Source organism: Amblyraja radiata, chromosome 26 (assembly GCF_010909765.2).
Source record: "Amblyraja radiata isolate CabotCenter1 chromosome 26, sAmbRad1.1.pri, whole genome shotgun sequence".
In the NCBI taxonomy this organism is placed as follows: Eukaryota; Metazoa; Chordata; class Chondrichthyes; order Rajiformes; family Rajidae; genus Amblyraja; species Amblyraja radiata.
This window is the reverse complement of record NC_045981.1, coordinates 4,425,938-4,447,006: the sequence shown is the minus strand read 5'-3', so window position 1 is coordinate 4,447,006 and position 21,069 is coordinate 4,425,938. Positions and strand designations below refer to the sequence as shown.

Genomic DNA, 21,069 nt, shown 5'->3' with positions numbered 1-21,069 from the left:
CTAATCCAATTTACCACACCATCATCCAGATCATTGATGTACATGACAAACAACAGTGGACCCAACACAGATCCCTGTGGCACCCCACCAGTTACTGGCCTCCAACCTGACAAACAACCATCCACCATTACTCTCTGGCATCTCCCATTCAGCCACTGTTGAATACATCTTGCTACCCAACCATTGAACCTTCTTAACCAACCTTCCATGAGGAACCTTGATGGATAGATGGACATAATTTAATACCGAAAAATTCAATGGTGATACATTAGGAACTGATACGCTCTAATGTGCTACAATGCTGAGGACTATATTCTGAACTCTGTATCTTCCCCTTTGTTCTATCTATTGGACTTGAATTTGTACTGATTGTATCTATGTATGGTGTATCTGGTTTGTTTGGATAGCATGTAAAACAAAGCTTTTCACTGTACCATTGTACACACGACAATAATAAACCTAAACCTACACCATGGGGTAAACCAAATAGGGGCAGGACGTATACAGTAACTCTAAAGAAAGTTGATGAACAGAGAGACCTAGGAGTCAATGTCCACAGTTCCATAAAAGCAACAGCAATGATTGTTTGGTGGTTAAGAAGGCAAATGACTTGCATACCTCCATACATCAGGGCATTGAATATAAGAATGAGGATGTTATGTTACACCCCTACAAAATACTTGTCAGATCTTATATGGAGTATTATCTGGATTGTGGTCACCACACCATAGAAAGTATGTGATTGCAATGGAGGAAGTCCAGAGGAAATTGACTAGGATGTCACCAGGGGAGATTGGATAGACTGGTCTTGCAAATGGTCTTGACTGGAATGAAGAAGGTTGAAGGATGACCTGATAGACGTTGATAAGATTACGAGAGGCAAAGATAGAGTAGATAGTCAACGTCTATTTGTTCCCCAAGGTAGCGGTATCAAAAATAAGAGGGCATGGATTTAAGGTGAGAGGGAGGAGATTTAAAATGAACGTTAGGAATATGATTTTGATGCAGAAAGTGCTTGATATCTGCAATGAACTCCCAGAGGAGATGGTGGAATCAGATACAATCATTATATTTAAGAAGCATTTGGATGGACATTTAAATAGACAAGGCATAGAATGATAAGGTACTAATGTGGGCAAATGGGATTACTGCAGATGTGTTAAAAGGTCAGCATGGATGAGATCTGTTTCAATGCTGCATGACTGTGTGATTCTATGATTCTACACATGGTGACAGTCCCAGGACACAAACACTTTCATCATTTTACACCACATTGACCATGTACTGGGAACATAGAACATTAGATTCAATTTGTAGATTATTGTCATGTGCAATAAGGTGCAATGAAATTCCATGTTCACCTGAAGCTCATGGAGTAAATAGTACATATACAGTAATGGTAAAACAACCATGATTGTAACAAATGCAAAACAGCAGAATGGTGCAAGATTATGGTGCAAAATCTGAGTGGTGCAAAAGAATGCAAAAAGTACAAACATGGAATAACTGAATGAGGTAGAGTTACGAATAAGAACACGTGGCAACCCCTTAGCTAGAAAAGCTCATGGTTAGGATGACACGCATCCAGGACCATACTTCCAGCCTTCCTGATGCAAGATGGATTGAAATGGATGAAGATGGACTGAAATGGAATGACGTCACAACCCCATGTTGGATTGGATTATGTTCACCACACTCAAGTGATGCATCCAGTCACAATGCTTTCCAATGTTCGTCGGTAGATGTTTGTGCGAATCCTTGTGGACACATCAAATCTTCTCCGATGCCCAAGAAAGTAAATACGTTGATGCACTTTCTTGATCTTCTCATCGGTGTGAAATGACCAAGTTAGATTGTTAATAATATCGATGCCTGGGAACCTGAAGTCGTCAACCATCTGTGCTGCAGCTCCATTGATGAAGACAGGGTTATATTCACCTTTACGCTTCCTCAGGTCAATAACCAACTCTTTCTTCTTGCTGTCATTAAGGGCCGACAGCATGACACTAGGTTCTACGTGTATTTCCTGAAATTTGTCATTATTTTTGTAGACGAGCTCGACATCAGAGAACTTTAAGACAGAATTGGTGTTGTATTCGGTCATGGGTGCACAGGGAATAGAGCAAAGGAATGAGCATGCAACCCTGAGAGACAACACGCTGAAGGCAGGTTGGAGGAATGGTTGTGACCAATTCGAAATGACATCGGTCTGGAAGTCCAGTAGCCAATTGTAGATGAAGGCTTCATGTAGGCCAATGTCCAGAAGATTTGGAATGAGCATATGCAGCATTATAGTGTTGCAGGCTAAACTGTAGTCAATGAATAGCAAGCTGACATAGGTATTGTTATGTTTAAGAAGGAACTGCAGATGCTGGAAAATTGAAGGTACACAAAAATGCTGGAGAAACTCAGCGGGTGCAGCAGCATCTATGGAGCGAAGGAAATGGGCAACATTTCGGGCCGAAACCCTTCAGATGTTAAACCCTTCTTCAGGTATTATTATTATTCAGATGATCCATAACTGAATGTAATGCAAAAGAGATGGTGTACTCTGTAGACATATTTTTCCTGTACGCAAAATACAGAGTATCCAGATTATCTGGCAGACTGGCACAAATGTGGACCATTACCAACATGTCAAAGCACTTCACCGTGGTCGATGTTAGAGCTACTGGCGATGGTCACAGAGACAGGTCACTTTATTTTTCATGGGGACAGGTATGATGCAATGTTCCTTGTACCAGAAGACTGTTGCAGGGAGAGATTGAAGATGCCAGCAATGATTTTGGTCTGTTGATTTACACATATTTTCACACATTTAGGGAGTCCATCGAGGCTGGCTGCTTTCCGAGAGATTTCCTCATGAAATCAAATCTAACGCCTGCGACTGTAAGGTATGGAATAGAGCCAGTGGGGAATTGTGGTGCGGGGTTGAGAATACCTCATTGGACAGCACAACACAGGAACAGGCTGATTGGTCTGCACTGACCATGATGCCAATCTAATCTGTGCATCTGCCTGTAGATGGTCTATATCCCTCATCCCCAGTTCATGTGTCTGTCTAAATGTCTCTTAAATATTGCTATTGGATCTTCTTTTATCACTTTCAGGTCTTTTCCAGGCACCGATCACACTTTGTATAAAAAAACCTGTCCTATAAACCTCCTTTAAACTTTTCACCTCCCACATTAAAGCAATAGTATTTGCCATTTCTTAACGAGAAAAAAATACTCTGACTATCTATCCTATTTATACCTCTCAGAACCGTATATATTTCTATCAGGTCTCCAACACTCCAAGAAAATAATCCAATTTTGTCCCACAACTCCTTATAGTCAATATCTTCTAATCCAGTCAGCATCCTGGTAAACCTCTTCTGCACCCTCTCCAAAGTCTCCCCATCTTTACTGTAATGGGGCAACAATTTTCCAACTCAAATGTATCATATGCCATCTTTACCATTCTACCTACTTGTGCTGCCTTGAGACCGATGAATATGCAACCCAAGATTCCTCTGTACATCAATGCTCCTAAGCATCCTGCATTTACTGTATATTTTCCTCTTACATTTGTAGGAAAGAACTGCAGATGCTGGTTTAAACTGAAGATAGACACAAAAAGCTGGAGTAATTCTGCGGGACAAGCGACATCTCTGGAGAGAAAGAGTTGGTGACGTTTCGGTTTGGGTCTAAAGAAGGGTCTCGACCCGAAACGTCACCCATTCCTTCTCTCCTAAGCGCCTGTCCCGCTAAGTTACTCCAGCTCCTTTGTGTCATTTGATCTCCCAACGCCTCACACTTGACCCGATTAAGCTCCATCTGCCAATTCTCTGCCCAAATTTCACACTGTTCTCTCTCCTGCTGAATCCCTTTGACAACCTCGTTCACTATCTACATTTCTTGTGTTATCTGTAAATCTACCAATAGCTCACCTACATTTTTGTCCATATCATTTATATACATCACAAACAGAGATCCCTTTACTGTTCCTTGTAAAACAATATTAATATATCCCTTGTCCATTATCCAGAGTCTTCTATGGCCAAGCCAACTTTAAATCCAATCTACCAAGTCTCCAGTAATTCCATATGCATTAATCTTCTAGATCAGCCTAGCTTTACTAAGGACAATGTGTACAACACCCACCATGCTACCTTCAGCAATCATCTTCATCACTTCCTTAAAAACCTTAATCAGGTTTGTAAATCAAGCTCACGCACACAACAATGCTGACAATCCCTGAGAACTTTATGCCTTTCCAGATGCAGGCAGAGCTTCTCCCAAGAATCTTCACCAACAAGTTCCCTACCAGCCACGTAAGGCTCACCGATCTAAAATGGCCTGGTTTATCCCTATTGCTATTCTTAAATAAGGATCAACACTTGCATTTCTACATTTCTCTGGGACCTCACCTACAGAGAAAGAAGGTAGAAAAATCTAATTCCTAATCGCATGAGCAATTTCCTGTCGTGCCTCTCCCAATAACCTGGGATAGATACTTCCAGCCCCATAAACTTATCCACCTTAATGTTCTTCAAAAGACCGAACACAATCTCCTTCTTAAAATTAACATTCCCCGCAATATCCGCAAACTCCTCCCAATCTCACTATGTCCTTCTCCTTGATGAATACTGATGTAAAGTATTTCCTCCAGTTACAGGCATAAATACTTCATCCTAGACTGGTCCTACTGTCTCGCCAGTTATCTTTTTATTTCTAAATTATATATAATACCTTGGGATTCTCTTTCATCTTACCCACCAAGGATATTTCTTGATCCCTGTTAGTCCTCCTGAACCCCTGCTTAAGTGCCTTCCTGCTTCCCTTACATTTCGCAAGGATCCTGTGTTACTGCAGCATCCTAAACCTGACACATGCTTCCTTTTTATTTCTGACTGAACTTGCAACATCTCTTGCCATCCAAGATTTCCAAACCAATCCATCCTTGCCTTTCTTCCTTGCGGGATCACGTTGATTCTGAAATCTGACCAGCTGGCCTTTACACGCCAGAAATGGACTGATCCCATGACAGCCACCACAACCTATTCTCTCTGTCTCCTGCTTAATAGTTAATATTTTTGGGGCTGTGGTTTGATTGTATTCTACGATTCTTTCTACTTCTTTTTGTGTAATTCAGTTTCCCAATGTTTGGGCGTTGTGCACTATACTGGAAATAGTACATTACCTGAAGAGTACGTCAATATTTCTTGTTTTTTTTAAATTAATATGCTGGAGTTTACCATATTTTCTAGCATTGTACACTGCATTAGGAATATATTTGGACCCCCCATGCATCAAATATTGTACACTATACAGCCAATATACATGGATTTCCAATGTGCCAGACACTGTACATTATACTGATGATACAGTAGGATTCCCTATGCTTTAGGCACTGTGCTACACTACCATGTGCTTGGCTGCTGTGTGTTTCTTTCATTCCGCTCATGCAGTAGGATAAGCAATTCGCTTTTGAAATTAATTCCGTAAATAATAAAACTGAACTCCTTCATAAGTTACGGATTTATCACCTTCCCCTCTTGTTATTTTCTTTCTTAATCAAATTTAGTTTTTTTTAAATGTTCAGCTTATCTCTTTAAAGAAAATCCATCCAAAGCAGGCATATAAATAAGAAGGTTTTACACTGATTTATGAAGCATGGGTTTTAATCAAAAATATGGTGAATATTACCGGAAAATCTCATCAAAATCCAGTAACCGTACTTAAAGTTTGTAGGTAAAATGCTGCCACTGAAAGCATGTCTAGAAATGAAAATGTGATGCAATATATTTTACTTATCAGCTTTAGTAGCTAAAACCCTTTAATCTTCATACACTTTGCTGCATTTATAAAAAGCAAGGTGAATTCTACTATTTCGTGAAATCATTGGGTTGCAGCAATGTTGGTTCAATTCACTTTCATGCTGTGGTTTGGTTACGCTAAATGCTTGCATACTTACAATCCATAGGTACAATGATACTATCTTCTTACATGTCAGTAAATGAATGGCCAGTAGTAAGATAGAAAGCTACGATGAAACCAAGAGTCTCTAATCATCCCATTATTGAGAGAGCGTTACCCAAAGTATTTTAATTGTAACTGAACTCTGTAATTAAATAACTGCTTCATATCTCTGCCAGCAGTTTTCACATTACAAAATATACAAGATCACATTAATCATTAGGTACACAAAATTGCTGGGGAAACTCAGCGGGTGCAGCAGCATCTATGGAGCGAAGGAAATAGGCAACGTTTCGGGCCGAAACCCTTCTTCAGACTGATGGGGGGTGGGAGAAAGAAGGAAAAGGGGCACCCTTTTCCTTCTTTCTCCCAATTTTGTGTACCTTCGATATTCCAGCATCTGCAGTTCCCTTTTGAACACATTAATCATTAGAGCTGGTTACATTCGGTTTCTCACACTTGCTGCAGCTTCGGCTGCTGGTGTGTGAAGTTTGCAAAATGTTGGAAAAGTAAATGGACGAATGGCAAACAGCCCAGAGTTAATGGTGATGTGATTATGAGTTATACAACAACTCCTAGATTTGAGCCAGAACTTGTAATGTATGTCATTACACATAACAGCCTTAGGTTGTGCTTCTGGCTGCACTCTCGGTACACTTTACAACTAAAAAGATCTTTGAATGTGTTTGCTTAAGCATAGATGTATGGTTTGATACGAGGAGAATGGGAACAGGAGCTTACAATTTGTTCATACATTGGAAGTATTGAACCATAGGATTGTACGTTTCACACTGATTCCAAGGTACAGCTTGTAGTTTTCCATCAGGCTCGGATTAAATCATGAGTGTGCAAGCAATGTTATTCATTGTATGAAAGGTGTACACACTTCTCTCATTGCTTTTAACACAGGTATACACTTGAAACCCAATTTTATCAATGGGAATGTGGTAAAATGCCCGTAATTTAATTCTACAGCGATAGAGACACCTGCACAGCAGGTCATGCGGATGGGCAGATAATGGGTATGCCAAAGAAATAAAAGTTACTTTATGCAACGGTCAATTCAGTTCTTCTCTGACATAATTTTAAAGATGGAAAAATAAAAGGAATTGACATTTCACATGGAAAATAATCCCACCAGGAATAAAAGCAACCACATCATTCCTTGCAAATAGTTTCATGCTGCTGTTGCATTAACTTAATCTAGTTTTTAAGATGAGGAAAATGAATTATACCAAAATAAATCAAGATATAACATTTTTGTCCATCATTTTGTTCTTCATAAAGTGGAAGAGAGACAAAAATGCTGGAGGAACTCAGCGGGTGCAGCATCTATGGAGCAAAGGAAAGTGGCAAGATTTCGGGTCGAAACCCTTCTGCAGACTCCTTATAAAGAGGATTCTGTTGATGTTGCGTTCTTAATTTGTAAATAATGTTTTATTTAGGGCTTCAAAGATTGATTGGAAGAGTTTTAATTAACAGTTTATTCTACTTAAACTTGATTTATATAACTTGATCTCAATATATTTGTATTACATTGGTCTTGGACTGTTTCTTGGTTCTAAGTACATGTTAACTTCATGTTGACAAATGAATTGGACAATTGCAAGTTGTGTCACTTTTTTTTAACAATATGTTAAAATTTCTATGAAAATAAATTTGTGGATTGTCTTATATTGGATTTTTTGGCAGATTTTTGATTCTTTTGTGGGTTTCTAGTTTGGCTTTGGTGCTGTGACTCTTTATATTTCGAGTTACTGTGTTATCAATAACCTACCGCTCCAGAGTCAAAATTCATTTCTAGAGGACTCTTAACTTGGTCTCACTTGAGATGCTTTTATTCACTGTTGGATATCAATATCCAGCATCAGATGTGAGATCTTACACACTCACGGAGGTTATCTATACCATTCCTGTCCCATTCCCCATCAATACATCACCAGATAGATATATAGATGTGTGTGTGTGTGTGTGTGTGTGTGTGTGTGTGTGTGCGCGCGCGCGCGGTTGACTATATATGTAGTTGACTATGTATATAGTTGACAATAGCACATTTCTGTGAATGTATTATCATGGATGATTTTGTGATGATTGTGATTTTCCTTTGAGACTCTTTGAGAAGTGATAACGAAGAAATCCATGGAATGTGTGACCATTGGAAGTCACCACACACATATATGTGTGTGTGTGTGTTGACATACATATACACACACATATATATACACACATACATATACACACACATATACATATATACACACACATATATATACACACACGCATATATATACACACACACACACACACACATATATACACACACACACATATACACACACACACACACATATATACACACACACACATATACATATATATAACACATACACTAGACCACCACCGCATTGTCTCAATAAAAAACAAAAGCTTGTTCTTACCTGGAAACGTTCATTTCACGAGGAGGTCGAGTCGCTTTGTCGTAGGCAACTTTGGCGAAGACACCAGCTATAATTACAAAGGCGACCACGCCGCAGCTGATGTAGACCGTGCTGTTAGTCTTGTCTTTGCTGGGGTCGTACACGTTCTCCAGTTCGTTCCGATCCGGGTCGGTGGTGACTTGAAGCTCCACTTTGGGAGTCACGTAGTTTTTGCAGCTGTTTTGCTCCAGGCGGTAGTTCTTGTCTTGGCAGCAGTAGCGCATGTAGCAGGTTCCGCAGCAGAAATTGTAGGAAGTCCTGTTGCACTCGAAATCGGGGTCCCACTGGCCGGCCACGTCGTAGTGACCCCGGCATTTCTCCGTGTGTTGTAGCACCAGCGGCTTCATCCTGCTGATCTGCAGAACGGGCACCACCACCGTGGTGTTGATCTGTTGCACCTTGGAAGTGTAACCCCCTTGACGCCGGGAAGAGGCCAGCGTCCTGTTGCGGGTCCTCCCTGCGCACAGCAGCAGGTTAAGTGGGTCCATGTACACGAGGAAGAGCAGAAGGTGCTGCATCGCCTCGCCGCTGTCTTCTCGCTCCTCACCTCTCTCCTGCGATCTCTCCCCGGGCAGAAACTAGCTCCTCCTGCCCTGCTGCCCGATCCCTCCGCTAACGGCCAGCTCCCGCATGCCCGAGAGCCATGGGCTCGCCACAAGCATCGCTTTCAATCCGCCCAGGAAACAAACGGGCTTGAGATATCTATTTCAATAGATACACACGGAGTATAAATCAAACAGATGCACTATCCACTGCGGCAAACCGGGCAACCTCTACCCAAGGCAGGGAAGATAACAAAAGTCTTTTGTTTTTATAAAAGAATATCAGGATGGGGGTTTGCATTGGATCACATCCCTCGTCCACAGGCGAAAATCCCTTCCGTACCGTTGGGATGTGGAAGTTTTGAAGAGTATTTTCTCTCTCTCGTGGACCATCAGATCTTGGGAGGGATTTAAGGTGCTTCCACTAGCCCGGGTTGCTGTGATGGGGCAAGGTGGCGGGCCAGGGGGTGGTGGAGGTTGGGAGGGGTGGACAAGAGGTGGGGGAGGGAGAGGGGGGGGGGCAGCAATAAAAATAAAAAAAGCCGGTTATAGCAGAGTCTGGTGGAGAGAGATCGCTACCTACATACTAAATATCACCGGTACAGCGCGGCGCACCCAAGTCACCCGGGCATGCATTACATTCGAGCAGAACACCGTGTCTCCGAGACAAGGAGCGGCAAACAGCAACGCCGGGAATTGCTCCGGTTCGTTTCAAAGCAGAGACGGGGACGTGTTTATTAGATTTAAATCCTCGCTGGTGTTGAGCTGTAACGCACTCCGCCGTGAATTGGCACCAAGTGCTGCAGCGCACACTCTCGCTGTAAAAAAGCAAACACTTACCGCGGCGCTCGGCTCGCCCTTGTTCGCTGCTGATGTTACTCACGTTGGCACCGAGATGAGAAGACGAGAGAGAGAAAGAATGAGTGAAGCTGAGAGCCGAGCGAGCCCAGGCAGTCCGCCTCCACCCCAACCAACCACCCCCAGCAGTCCAACCCACGCACTACCCCCACGAACAAACAACGTCACCGCAGTACACCCAGCCTTCCAGTGAAAGATCACTTCCAAAAAGAGGGGGGAAATATTCAGAGAGAGAGAGGCACTGCTGAACACCACTGGAATGCAGCTGCCGGAAGATCAGCCACATGCAGAGATAGATGTACTGTCTGTACAGGCTGGGAACGTCGCTCATTCAGAATGGGTACATCTGGGGCTAGCGTTGAGTTTAAGCCGCCTGTTTGTATCCAATCAATTACTAAAGAAGCTTAAATCGATCCTCGGTCGATCAAGCTCTTATCTAATGAAGTCTCTGTCTGGTCAGGCGCTGGTTAGGTCTGAGGGAACTCTTTGTTGAGAGGCCACGTTCAAATCTGAATCTGCCCACTCCCCCAAAGCCAAACTTTATTTAAGGGAATTTGGAATTGACGTTTAACTATTAGAATGTGGAGCAAATAATTATAGCGGTCTGCAAGCTACACGTGTGGGCTTGAATTGTTGCTTGTCGTATGAGCGGATTCGGTATGAACCCGAGGGATTGGGTGAGGGAACTCCACCTGGATTTGAGGATTGTGAGAGTAGGAAGCTGGCGAGTAATCAATCTCCCTGCTGGGATAAATAAAGTGATATGGTATCGCAACCCAATACACCACATAATCTGAACATACAGTGCCCTCCATAATGTTTGGGACAAAGACTCAATATTTATTTATTTGCTTCTGTACTCCACAATTTGAGGTTTGTAATAGAAAAAAATCACATGTAGTTAAAGTGCACATTGTCAGATTTAATTAAAGGCCATTTTTATCGGTTTTGGTTTCACCATGTAGAAATTACAGCTGTGTTTACACATAGTCCACCCATTTCAAGGCACCAAAATGTTTGGGACACACGGCTTCACAGGTGTTTGTAATTGCTCAGGTGTGTTTAATTACCCCCTTAATGCAGGTATAAGGCAGCTCTCAGCACTTAGTCTTTCCTCCAGCCTTTCCATCATCTTTGGAAACTTTTATTGCTGTTTATCAACATGAGGACCAAAGTTGTGCCAATGAAAGTCAAATAAGCCATTATGAGACTGAGAAACAAGAATAAAACTGTTAGAGACATCAGCCAAACCTCAGGCTTACCAAAATCAACTGTTTAGAACATCATTAAGAAGAAAGAGAGCACTGGTGAGCTTACTAATCACAAAGGGACTGGCAGGCCAATGAAGACCTCCACACTTGATGACAGAAGAATCCTCTCTATAATAAAGAAAAATCCCCAACACCTGTCCGACAGATCAGAAACACTCTTCAGGAGTCAGGTGTTGATTTGTCAATGATCACTGTCTGCTGAAGACGTCATGAACAGAAATACAGAGGCTACACTGCAAGATGCAAACCACTGGTTAGCTGAAAAAATAGGATGGCCAGGTTACAGTTTGCCAAGAAGTACTTTAAAAGAGCAACCACAGTTCTGGAAAAAGGTCTTGTGGACAGATGAGACAAAGATTAACATAATCAGAGTGGTGGCAAGAGCAAAGTATGGAGGAGAGAACGAACTGCCCAAGATCCAAAGCATACCACCTCATCGGTGAAACACGGTGGTGGGGGTGTATGGCTGCTGAACGTACTGGCTTACTTGTCTTCATTGATGATACAACTGCTGATGGTGTTAGCATAATGAATTCTGAAGTGTATAGGCACGCTCTATCCGCTCAAGTTCAAACAAATGCCTCAAAACTCATTGGCCGGCAGTTCATTCTACAGCAAGACAATGGTCTCAGACATACTGCTACAGCAACAAAGGAGTTTAAAAGCTAAAAAAATGTCAATTCTTGAGTGCCCAAGTCAGTTACCCGATCTGAACCCATTGAGCATGCCTTTTATATGCTGAAGAGATAACTGAAGGGGACTAGCCCCCAAAACAAGCATAAACTGAAGATGGCTGCAATATAGGCCTGGCAGAGCATCACCAGGGAAGACATCCAGCAACTGGTGATGTCCATGAATCGCAGACTTCAAGCAGTCGTTGCATGCAAAGGATATGCAACAAAATACTAAAGATGACTACTTTCATTCACATGACATTGCTGTGTCCCAAACATTATGGTGCCCTGAAATGGGGGGACTATATGTAAACACTGCTGTAATTTCTACATGGTGAAACCAAAATGTATAAAAATGGCCTTTATTAAATTCTGACAATGTGCACTTTAACCCCATGTGTTTTTTTCTATTACAAATCACAAATTGTGGAGTACAGAGGCAAATAAATAAATGATGGGTCTTTGTCCCAAACATTATGGAGGGCACTGTGCGTGCAAAGATGAATATCTTAAAGAGCATTTTCAACCCCATTGGCAATTTGGGATAATGAAAACAAATAAAGGGTGCCTTGGAATAAGTGGCGGCACTGTGCTAAATCTAGTGAAACAAATAGGTGATATTGCAAACACAGCCCCCATATATGTGCATGACTTTTCATGCTTCAATATAACAAAGTTACTCAGGAACTAAAAGGATCATAGATGATCACCTATCTATGTTCTCCACAGATACTGCCTGACAGTTTATCCAGCAGGAAGATAGACACAAAAAGCTGGAGCAACTCAGCGGGTCAGACAGAGTCTCTGGAGAAAAGGAATAGATGGCGTTTCGGGTCGAGACCCTTCTTCAGACACATCGTGTCTGTTTTTCTTTGTAACCGGCATCTGCAGTTCCTTGTGTTTCCATTCTCTCGATCATATGTGTTCCTCGAAGTATGCAGAGCTTTTTTTTTCGCCATCTCATTGCAATAGCTTCCTGGAGCCGCTCATCTCTGCGATGGCAGATGGCAAATCATAGATCGCAGCGAGACACGGTCGGCTTTGGTAGGGCGCCGCTCAGCTCCCGCAGATGCAGGAGAGATGAGCAAAGGTACTCAGCAGGCCAGGCAGCATCCGGAGAGGGAATGGACAGGCGACGTTTTGGGTCGGGTCTCTTCAGAGTAATCCCGTCCCATGTAATTTTGGCGAATGAGTGCATTTTAGCTCCCAAGGGTGAGCATATTTCGGGCGATTTAAATCAATGGGGGAGAGAATGAAAAATCGTTACTTTTAGAAACGTGAATGAAAATGTCAATGTGTTTATACTGTACATAAGCTGTGTAGGAAGGAACTGCGGATGCTGGTTTAAACCGAAATGCTGGAGTAACTCAGCGGGACAGGCAGCATCTCTCAGTCTGAAGAAAGGTCTCGATCTGAAACATCACCCATTCCTTCTCACCGGAGATGCTGCCTGGCCCGCTGAGTTACTCCAGCGTGTTGTGTCTTTCTACTGTACATCAGAGTCGGTCCAAATGGCAGCCAACGGGAAAAAAACATGCCAGATGTAGTATATTCCATCTAGCAGGTCTAATAACCCTTGCAGTGATATACTTCTCTCTGACCTCATGGGGTTCCCGGCTACTTTCATAGTCCCAGCGTTGGTTATAGGGTCAAACAGCACGGAAACTGGTCCTTCGACTCAACTCGACCATGCCGGCCAAGATGCCCCATCGAAGCTCGTCCCATTTGTCCATGTTTGCCCATATCCCTTTAATTTGTTTTCCTGATTTACTGATTTCCATGGGTTATTGATAGGGGACGATCAGCCATGATCACAATGAATGGCGGTGCTGGCTCGAAGGGCCGAGTGGCCTCCTCCTGCACCTATGTTCTATGTTTCTGTGTTTCTACTGCTGCTTCGTTCATCGCCGACTGCAAATTCCCACAGCGGCAAAAAATAAAAATTATGAGAGAAACTGATACCTTTTTGTTCCAAGTGGAAATAATTTTTTTTTTAAAAGCAGATATCTGAAATCTGAAATATAACAAAAGAAAAAACGGTGGGAAAACTCAGCAGGTGAGGCAGCGACTATGGAAATGGAAACGGAGTTAACGGTTCACTTCGGATGCATGGATTTGGCAAACGGTGATCGAGCTGAAACGTTGACGCTCCTCCCCTTTCCCGCTGAACAGTTGCAGCATTTTCGGATTATGAGCCGGTAAGGACCCGATGGGCCGAGTGATTCTTGATTTTTTTTTAAAAAACCATACCATATAAAATTGGAAAATTGATTTAAATCTTTTTATTTGAATTTCACAGCAATTTGCATACATACAACGATAACAGACAGTGACAGTCAAGGTATAATTGTGCAACAGTATGTAAGCGACCCTCAAAGCCCTTACCCTTGCCCACCTTCAACCCACCCGAATCAGGTCGGAACCAAACGGGGACAAACAACACTCACATACATACACATCCACTCAAATATGGTCAGATAAACGAAACAAAAAGTACTAAAAAAAAAAAAAAGGGGGTCACTAATAACAGTAAATAAGTAAGTAATTAAATAAATAAGTGTGGGGAGGGGGGGGGGGGGTGGTTAAGGGGAGAGCAGCTGCAGTAGAGCAGAACAATGGTGGAGAGCACTCAGTCCTCTTCCGAGTCCGGGGTCAAGTTGAGAGAGTTAACAAGTTCCAAGAAAGGGTTCCATGTATCTAGGAATGTCTTGGTAGAGCCTTTGAGAGAGAACCTAAGTTTTTCAAGCTTTAAATTGTAAAGCACCTCCTTAATCCAGCGGGTGTGTGTCGGGGGACAGGTGAGCCTCCAGTTAAGCAAGATCAGTCTCCGGGCTAACAAGGTTGTAAAAGCTAGAACCCGTTTCGCCGCAAAAATTGGAAAATTAAGACTTTTCTAGCGGGGAAGAGTCGCACTCCGACAACAGGCGTTTAAAACACAATTTCTGGCACAGTGCAATAAAAACCAACCAGGGATTTGCAATTCTGTAGTAGGGTTTGTGTTCTGTTTATGATCGCCCAAGACCAAAGCAAGAGCGACTTGGAAGTTTGGAGCTGAATTGATTCAATTGCTCGTCTAACCCATGCCCTGGGAAGGTCCCTGCTTCCTGCAAGTTTTAACCTGTTGCAAATGCGTTGACTTCCCTGGTCTGGTCAGCTGAGATAAATATTTTGCACCACATTAAATTTGGCACCAAGTAAATAGAAGACATACATTTATATAGCGCCCATCGCAGCTGTGTCTGTCTGCTGGTACATATAAAACTTTTCAAACGCAGGAGTAGGCTTCCGGTCTAATCACAATTCAACACGGCACGTATCCCATGTGTAATCGCTTGTGTGTAGGCGTGTGTGTGTTAAACTGTATATCAAACCCTTTTGTTTAGACACCAAACCTCCTTAGATTGTTAGTGAACCACGAAACTGGACGGCCCAGGCGCAGCGTGATATCTGCCGGATATTCCATCTATGATTCTCACTGAAGGTTTGCTTCGAATTCATTGCAGTGCGAACAAATGCGAGCCTGAAACTGAATGTTGCAAGTTAACTCTTCAGTACAACATTGTATTCTGTCATCGATTTAACAGGGAGAGAGAGGGGGGGGGGGGGGAGGAGGGGGGGGGGGGGGGGGGGAGGGGAGGTAAGAGACTCTCACACTGGCGTCCCTAGGGCACTATCACTTGTAAATAATTTCATCAATTTAGTGTTCGGAGAGGTAGCTTCGACTGTTTAGTGTTGGCGTGGGAGGCGGGGGAGAGGATCTGGAATAAAAGACGTGTTTCAGTGTTAAGGCAGGCATATATCTACCATTCGGTCTCAATAAGCAGGGAATGGAGATTTAACTAACTCGACACCTTATTAGTGACTACGTTATAAGTGTGCACAGAATGACTGAGCGTTCCGTGTAGGTCCAGAACTCTGAGATTGATCAACGATTAAACCAACGGGATGAACCAAAGGTACATGGTTAGGACGGACACTCTCTTGTTCAGCTGACGCCGCTCCGCAATCTACCTTCTTTCAAATGCATTGACATGTGTAAAGATCAGGGGAAAGTGGGAAGATTTCAAACCGAAAAGATGTAGCCAGGCGCTTCTGGTTGCCGAGCAACTGGAGAAGATCAAAGTTAGCAGCAGAATCTCAGTTTCCTTTTTTTAAATTTAATTTTCATTTGCTTCCCCTGCTGCTGAAGAGAGGCTGGCGCCGGTTGAGGTTTTTGTTACAAACTGTTTGGAGCGAGTGACTCCATCCATCCCTCCTTGGGGAAACCCGCGGCCGCTCTTCCAGCAGACCCGGAGTGAAATGTACACGGTGCCACTTTCCCGCCACCCCCGGGCAGATTACCAGAGATCAGATGAGACAGACATATTTCTGTTCTTCAAACATACTGCAGTTCATGCATTTAAAAGGGAAACATCAGTGTCGTCCTTTAAATGGAGAAATCCCGGTGGCACCGTTTCGCCGCTGCATCTGATTCATTTTCATATTCGTTTAAATCTTTTGATTGCATCTCAATTACTGATAACAATCGTGTCAATCGCTCTGCTTTGACCCCTGCAATCCCAGCAAAGTATCCCCCCCCCCCCCCCCCCCCCCCCCCCCAGGAACAATTTCATTCATTGCAGCGCCAATGAATGCTATTTTAAACAACCCACTTTAAACTTGGTATTGACAGGCGGAGATTGAAACATTGAGGCTGACGAAGGGTCTCGACTCGAAACGTCACCCATTCCTTCTATCCAGACATGCTGCCTGTCCCGCTGAGTTACTACAGCATTTTGTGTCTATCTCCAACATACATGGAACATGATCACAGGTCGGTCTTGTGACTCCTTGCTCAGGTGACTAGTATCAGTATACTAATCGACTGATGTACCAAAGTCTGAAGAAGGGTCTCGACCAGAAACCCCACCTATTCGCCTTTCTCCAGTGTAAACCAGCATCTGCAGTTCCTTCCCACACATTGCCAATATTAGTAGGCGGGTAACATGGTGTAGGCACTGCACTTATTACTGTGGAAAAGTGAATGCCTTTTAAATACAACAATGCCTATGCTGCTTGATGGAAAGGCTACGTTTATTGGAAGGTGGTTGATGGTGCGATTGCTATCCCGACTCCAGTGTCTGGTGGTTTCAAGGGAGCTTTTACCAATAGCCTACTTACACTAACCCACAACATCAAATGAGCAAGCACATGGATAACTAAAGTCAGGAATATTCTCCTCGTTGCCGTTCCACCAATTTGTGGACATCGTCCAGTTGTTATTTCCTGATTGGCGCAAAATAATAAAGGACCTTAATAAATAAACGGAGGAAAATGAAATTATACCAGCGGTTTCTTAAACATTCAGAATCTGGTCGGAGTGTCTTATTAACGCAACGTGCTGTGAACGAGGAAGTGAACCTTTGCCTCTTTTCATGCTGTATCATCTCACAGTTTTAAAACCACTGTAATCCGTTGCCAGGTTACTAACAAAGTTACGCACTTCGCTCTTCCTGCATGGATACAGGAATTCCATCAATCCGGAAAAAAATGCTGAACCGAGGGTCTAAGCGATGGACAATTACACTTGCAAGATGAAACAACAACAAATCTTAGCAAGAACTTTGCGCTGTGAACAAATGGGGAATGGGCACACGGCATCCATATCATTAAACCAAAGTGTTCTCATTTCACGACAAACCCACTCTTCCCTTTTATTCCCAGTCGTTCCCGCCTTTCCTTTCTCTTTCCCGAGCAAAATCTATGAAGATATCACTATATTTTCCCAGTTTTAATTCTTTCGTTTGCTGAATAGTATTGCATTTTCATCACCCGCGTCAACCAAGTGCATTGTCCCGGGCTACAATGTATGGGAGATGTGGAGCCTCACCCGACTAACTCGGGTGGTCAGTCAATCGTCATTGCATTCTCTCAAGCGATTTTCAATGGTCTTCGCATTTTTCAGCAAGGGACCCCGAGTACTGCCCCTAATCAGAATTCTCCTTGATTTTCCAAAGGCTCAGAAGCCTCAAAGGGTTTCGGCCCGAAACGTTGCCTATCTCCTTCGCTCCATAGATGCTGCTGCACCCGCTGAGTTTCTCCAGCATTTTTGTCCACCTCAGATTTCAGAGTTGTCGGTTGCTAGCAGCTGCCGACCTTTAACTCGCTCCCTCACCACGGTTTTATCCTCCTCGTTTCCTGGTATTTTCTCATTGCAGTTGGAGCATTTAATATCTGTTCGTATTTTCATTTTTTTTTGTTATCATCTCTTGCTTCTGTCACCCTTTCCTACCTCTCCCAACTTATTAAGTACTATTTTAGGATTGCTAGCTGCCCAAATAACCAATAGTAAAATAGCCATGGACCTCAAACAAAACTCAGGGTTTAAGCACAACGTTTTGAATGATCAATCATTACATTTATGAAATGAATTGGAACACGTTTGTGTTGAAATGTTTGATAATTTCATACAAAATTATAAATGCTGGTTATATGTTACTATCTCCAGAAACTGAGTTGCAATCTAAAGTAGTATATGCAATAGACAATAGACAATAGAAAATAGTTGCAGGAGTAGGCCATTTGGCCCGTCGAGCCAGCACCGCCATTCAATATGATCATGGCTGATCATCCACAATCAGTACCCCATTCCTGCCTTCTCCCCATATCCCCTGACTCCGCTATCTTTAAGAACTCTATCTAACTCTCTTGAAAGCATCCAGAGAATTGGCCACCACTGCCTTCTGAGGCAGAGAATTCCACAGATTCACAACCCTCTGTGAGAAAAAGTTTTTCCTCATCTCCGTTCTAAATGGCTTATGCCTTATTCTTAAACTGTGGCCCCTGGTTCTGGACTCCCCCAACATCGGGAACATGTTTCCTGCCTCTAGCGTGTCCAAAGCCTTAATAATCTTATATTTTTCAATAGGCTCACCTCTCATCCTTCTAAACTCCAAAGTTTACAAGCCCAGCCGCTCCATTCTATCAACATATGACAGACCTGTCATTCCAGGAATTAACCTCACGGACCTACGCTGCACCCCCTCAATAGCAAGAATGTCCTTCCTCAAACTTGGAGACCAAAACTGCACACAATATTCCAGATGTGGTCTCACTAGGGCCCTATACATCTGCAGAAGTACCTCATTGCTCCAAAACTCAACTTCCTGTGATGAAGGCCAACATGCCATTCACTTTCCTTACTGCCTGCTGTACCTGCATGCTTACTTTCAGTGACTGATGAACAAGGACCCCCCAGATCTCGTGTACATTCCCTTTTCCCAACCTGACACCATTCAGATAATAATGTGTCTTCCTGTTTTTGCCACCAAAGTGGATAACCTCACATTTATCCACATTAAACTGCATCTGCATGCATCTGCCCACTCACCCAACCTATCCAAATCACCCTGCAGCCTCATGGCATCCTCCTCATAGTTCACACCGCCACCCAGCATTGTGTAATCTGCAAATTTGCTAATGTTACTTTTAATACCGTCATCTAAATCATTAATGTATATTGTAAATAGCTGCGGTCCCAGCACCGAGCCTTGTGGTACCTCACTAGTCACTATCCGCCATTATGAAAGGGACCCGTTTATCCCTACTCTTTGTGTCCTGTCTGCCAACCAATTTTTTTATCCATGTCAGTACCCTACCCCCAATACCATGTGCTCTAATTTTGCCCACTAATCTCCTATGTGGGGACCTTATCAAATGCTTTCTGAAAGTCCAGGTACACTACATCCACTGGCTCTCCCTTGTCCATTTTCCGAGTTACATCCTCAAAAAATTCCAGAAGATTAGTTAAGCATGATTTCCCCTTTGTAATTCCATGCTGACTCAGACCGGTACTGTTACTGCCATCCAAATGTGCTGCTATTTCATCTTTTATAATTGACTCAGCATCTTCCCCACCACCGATGTCAGGCTAACTGGTCTATAATTCCCTGTTTTCTCTCTCAGTAATATTTCCACATCATAGTTCCCTAAACGTGGTAACACAAGCAGATAGAATAGCAAAGAAGACATATGGTATGCTCCATAGATGCTGCCTCACCTGCTGAGTTTCTCCAGCACTTTTGTCTACCTTCGATTTTCCAGCATCTGCAGTTCCTCCTTAAACATATGCTTGCCTTCATTGCTCAAGGCATTGTGAGCAAGCGATTGGAAGTCATGTTGCAGTTTTATAAAACTTTGGTTGGGCCACATTTGGAAAATTGTGCGTTGTTCAGGTCACCCGAAGCAAAATGGATTTGGAGATTTTGGAGCGGGTGCTGAAGACATTTACTAAAATGATGCCTGGATATAAGGGACTGTTGGGCAAACTTGGATTGTTTTCTCTGGAACATCAGAGGTTGAGGATTTGAGGGGAGACTTGATAAAGATAGATACAATTAGGAGAAGCATAGACAGTCAAAACCTTTTTCTCAGGGTGGAAATGTCAAAGACAAGAGAGTATACTTTAAGGTGAGAGGAACAAAGTTTACAGGAGAAGTGCATGGCATGTTTCTTACACAAAGTGTGGCAAGTGCCTGGAACATGCTACAGGAGCATTGGTGGAGGAAGGTATAATAGTGGTGTTTCAGAGTCTTTTAGGTAGGCACAGGGATATGTAGGGAATGGAAGAAAATGAATTAAATGCAGGCAGAGGAGATTAGCTTAATATGGCATCATGTTCGGCACAGACATTATGGGCCAAAGGACATGTTCCTGTCCATTGAATCTTGCCAGTTCTCAGAGCTACCCTATCAATCCCCTTACCCTCCTTGTTTCCCAGCAAGCTTGTGTCTCTCAATGTCCATCAATGGAGCAGTGGCAGAGCTGGTGAAGCCTTTGCCTCACAGTGTCATTAGTGGGGTTGCAGTCCAGACCTCAAATTCTGTTTGTGTGGAGATTGCACATTCTCCCTGAGATTACGAGGGTTTACTCCAATTGCTCCAGTTTCTACCAACATTCCAATGGGATGGTAGTTGGTGAGCCCATCTTTTCCCTCAGCATGTTTGTGAGTGGAAGAATGGTGATGAGAATGTGGGGAGAATAAAGTGGGATTAATATAAAACTAGGTTAAATGGATAGTTGATGGTTGGTGCAAACTCCTTGTGGTAAAGGACCTGTCCATGTGGTGTGACTTCATATTGTGACTCTAACTTGATACTCATTCAACTTTCACCTACCACTGAGGCAAATGGCAATAGGCAAGTAGCAACAACCCTTTGGGATGTGCAAGGTAAGTGGAACACCTGAGGGTAACCCATACAGTCATAGGGAGAACGTGGAAACTTCACAGACAGAATGTGAAGTCAGGA

At 43.0% G+C, this 21,069-nt stretch overlaps 1 protein-coding gene across 2 annotated transcripts in view; it reads right to left on the bottom strand.

The window, feature by feature from the left end:
- Window positions 1-9,434, bottom strand: part of shisa6 (shisa family member 6) — a 404,397-nt gene extending 394,963 nt beyond the window's left edge. For both annotated transcript variants that reach the window (XM_033044070.1, XM_033044071.1), the window contains exon 1: window positions 8,399-9,434. In XM_033044070.1, coding sequence (XP_032899961.1) covers window positions 8,399-8,955 — 557 coding nt within the window. In that variant the 5' untranslated portion in view covers window positions 8,956-9,434. The remainder of the gene's footprint in view (window positions 1-8,398) is intronic.
- Between the last annotated feature and the right edge of the window lie 11,635 nt (window positions 9,435-21,069).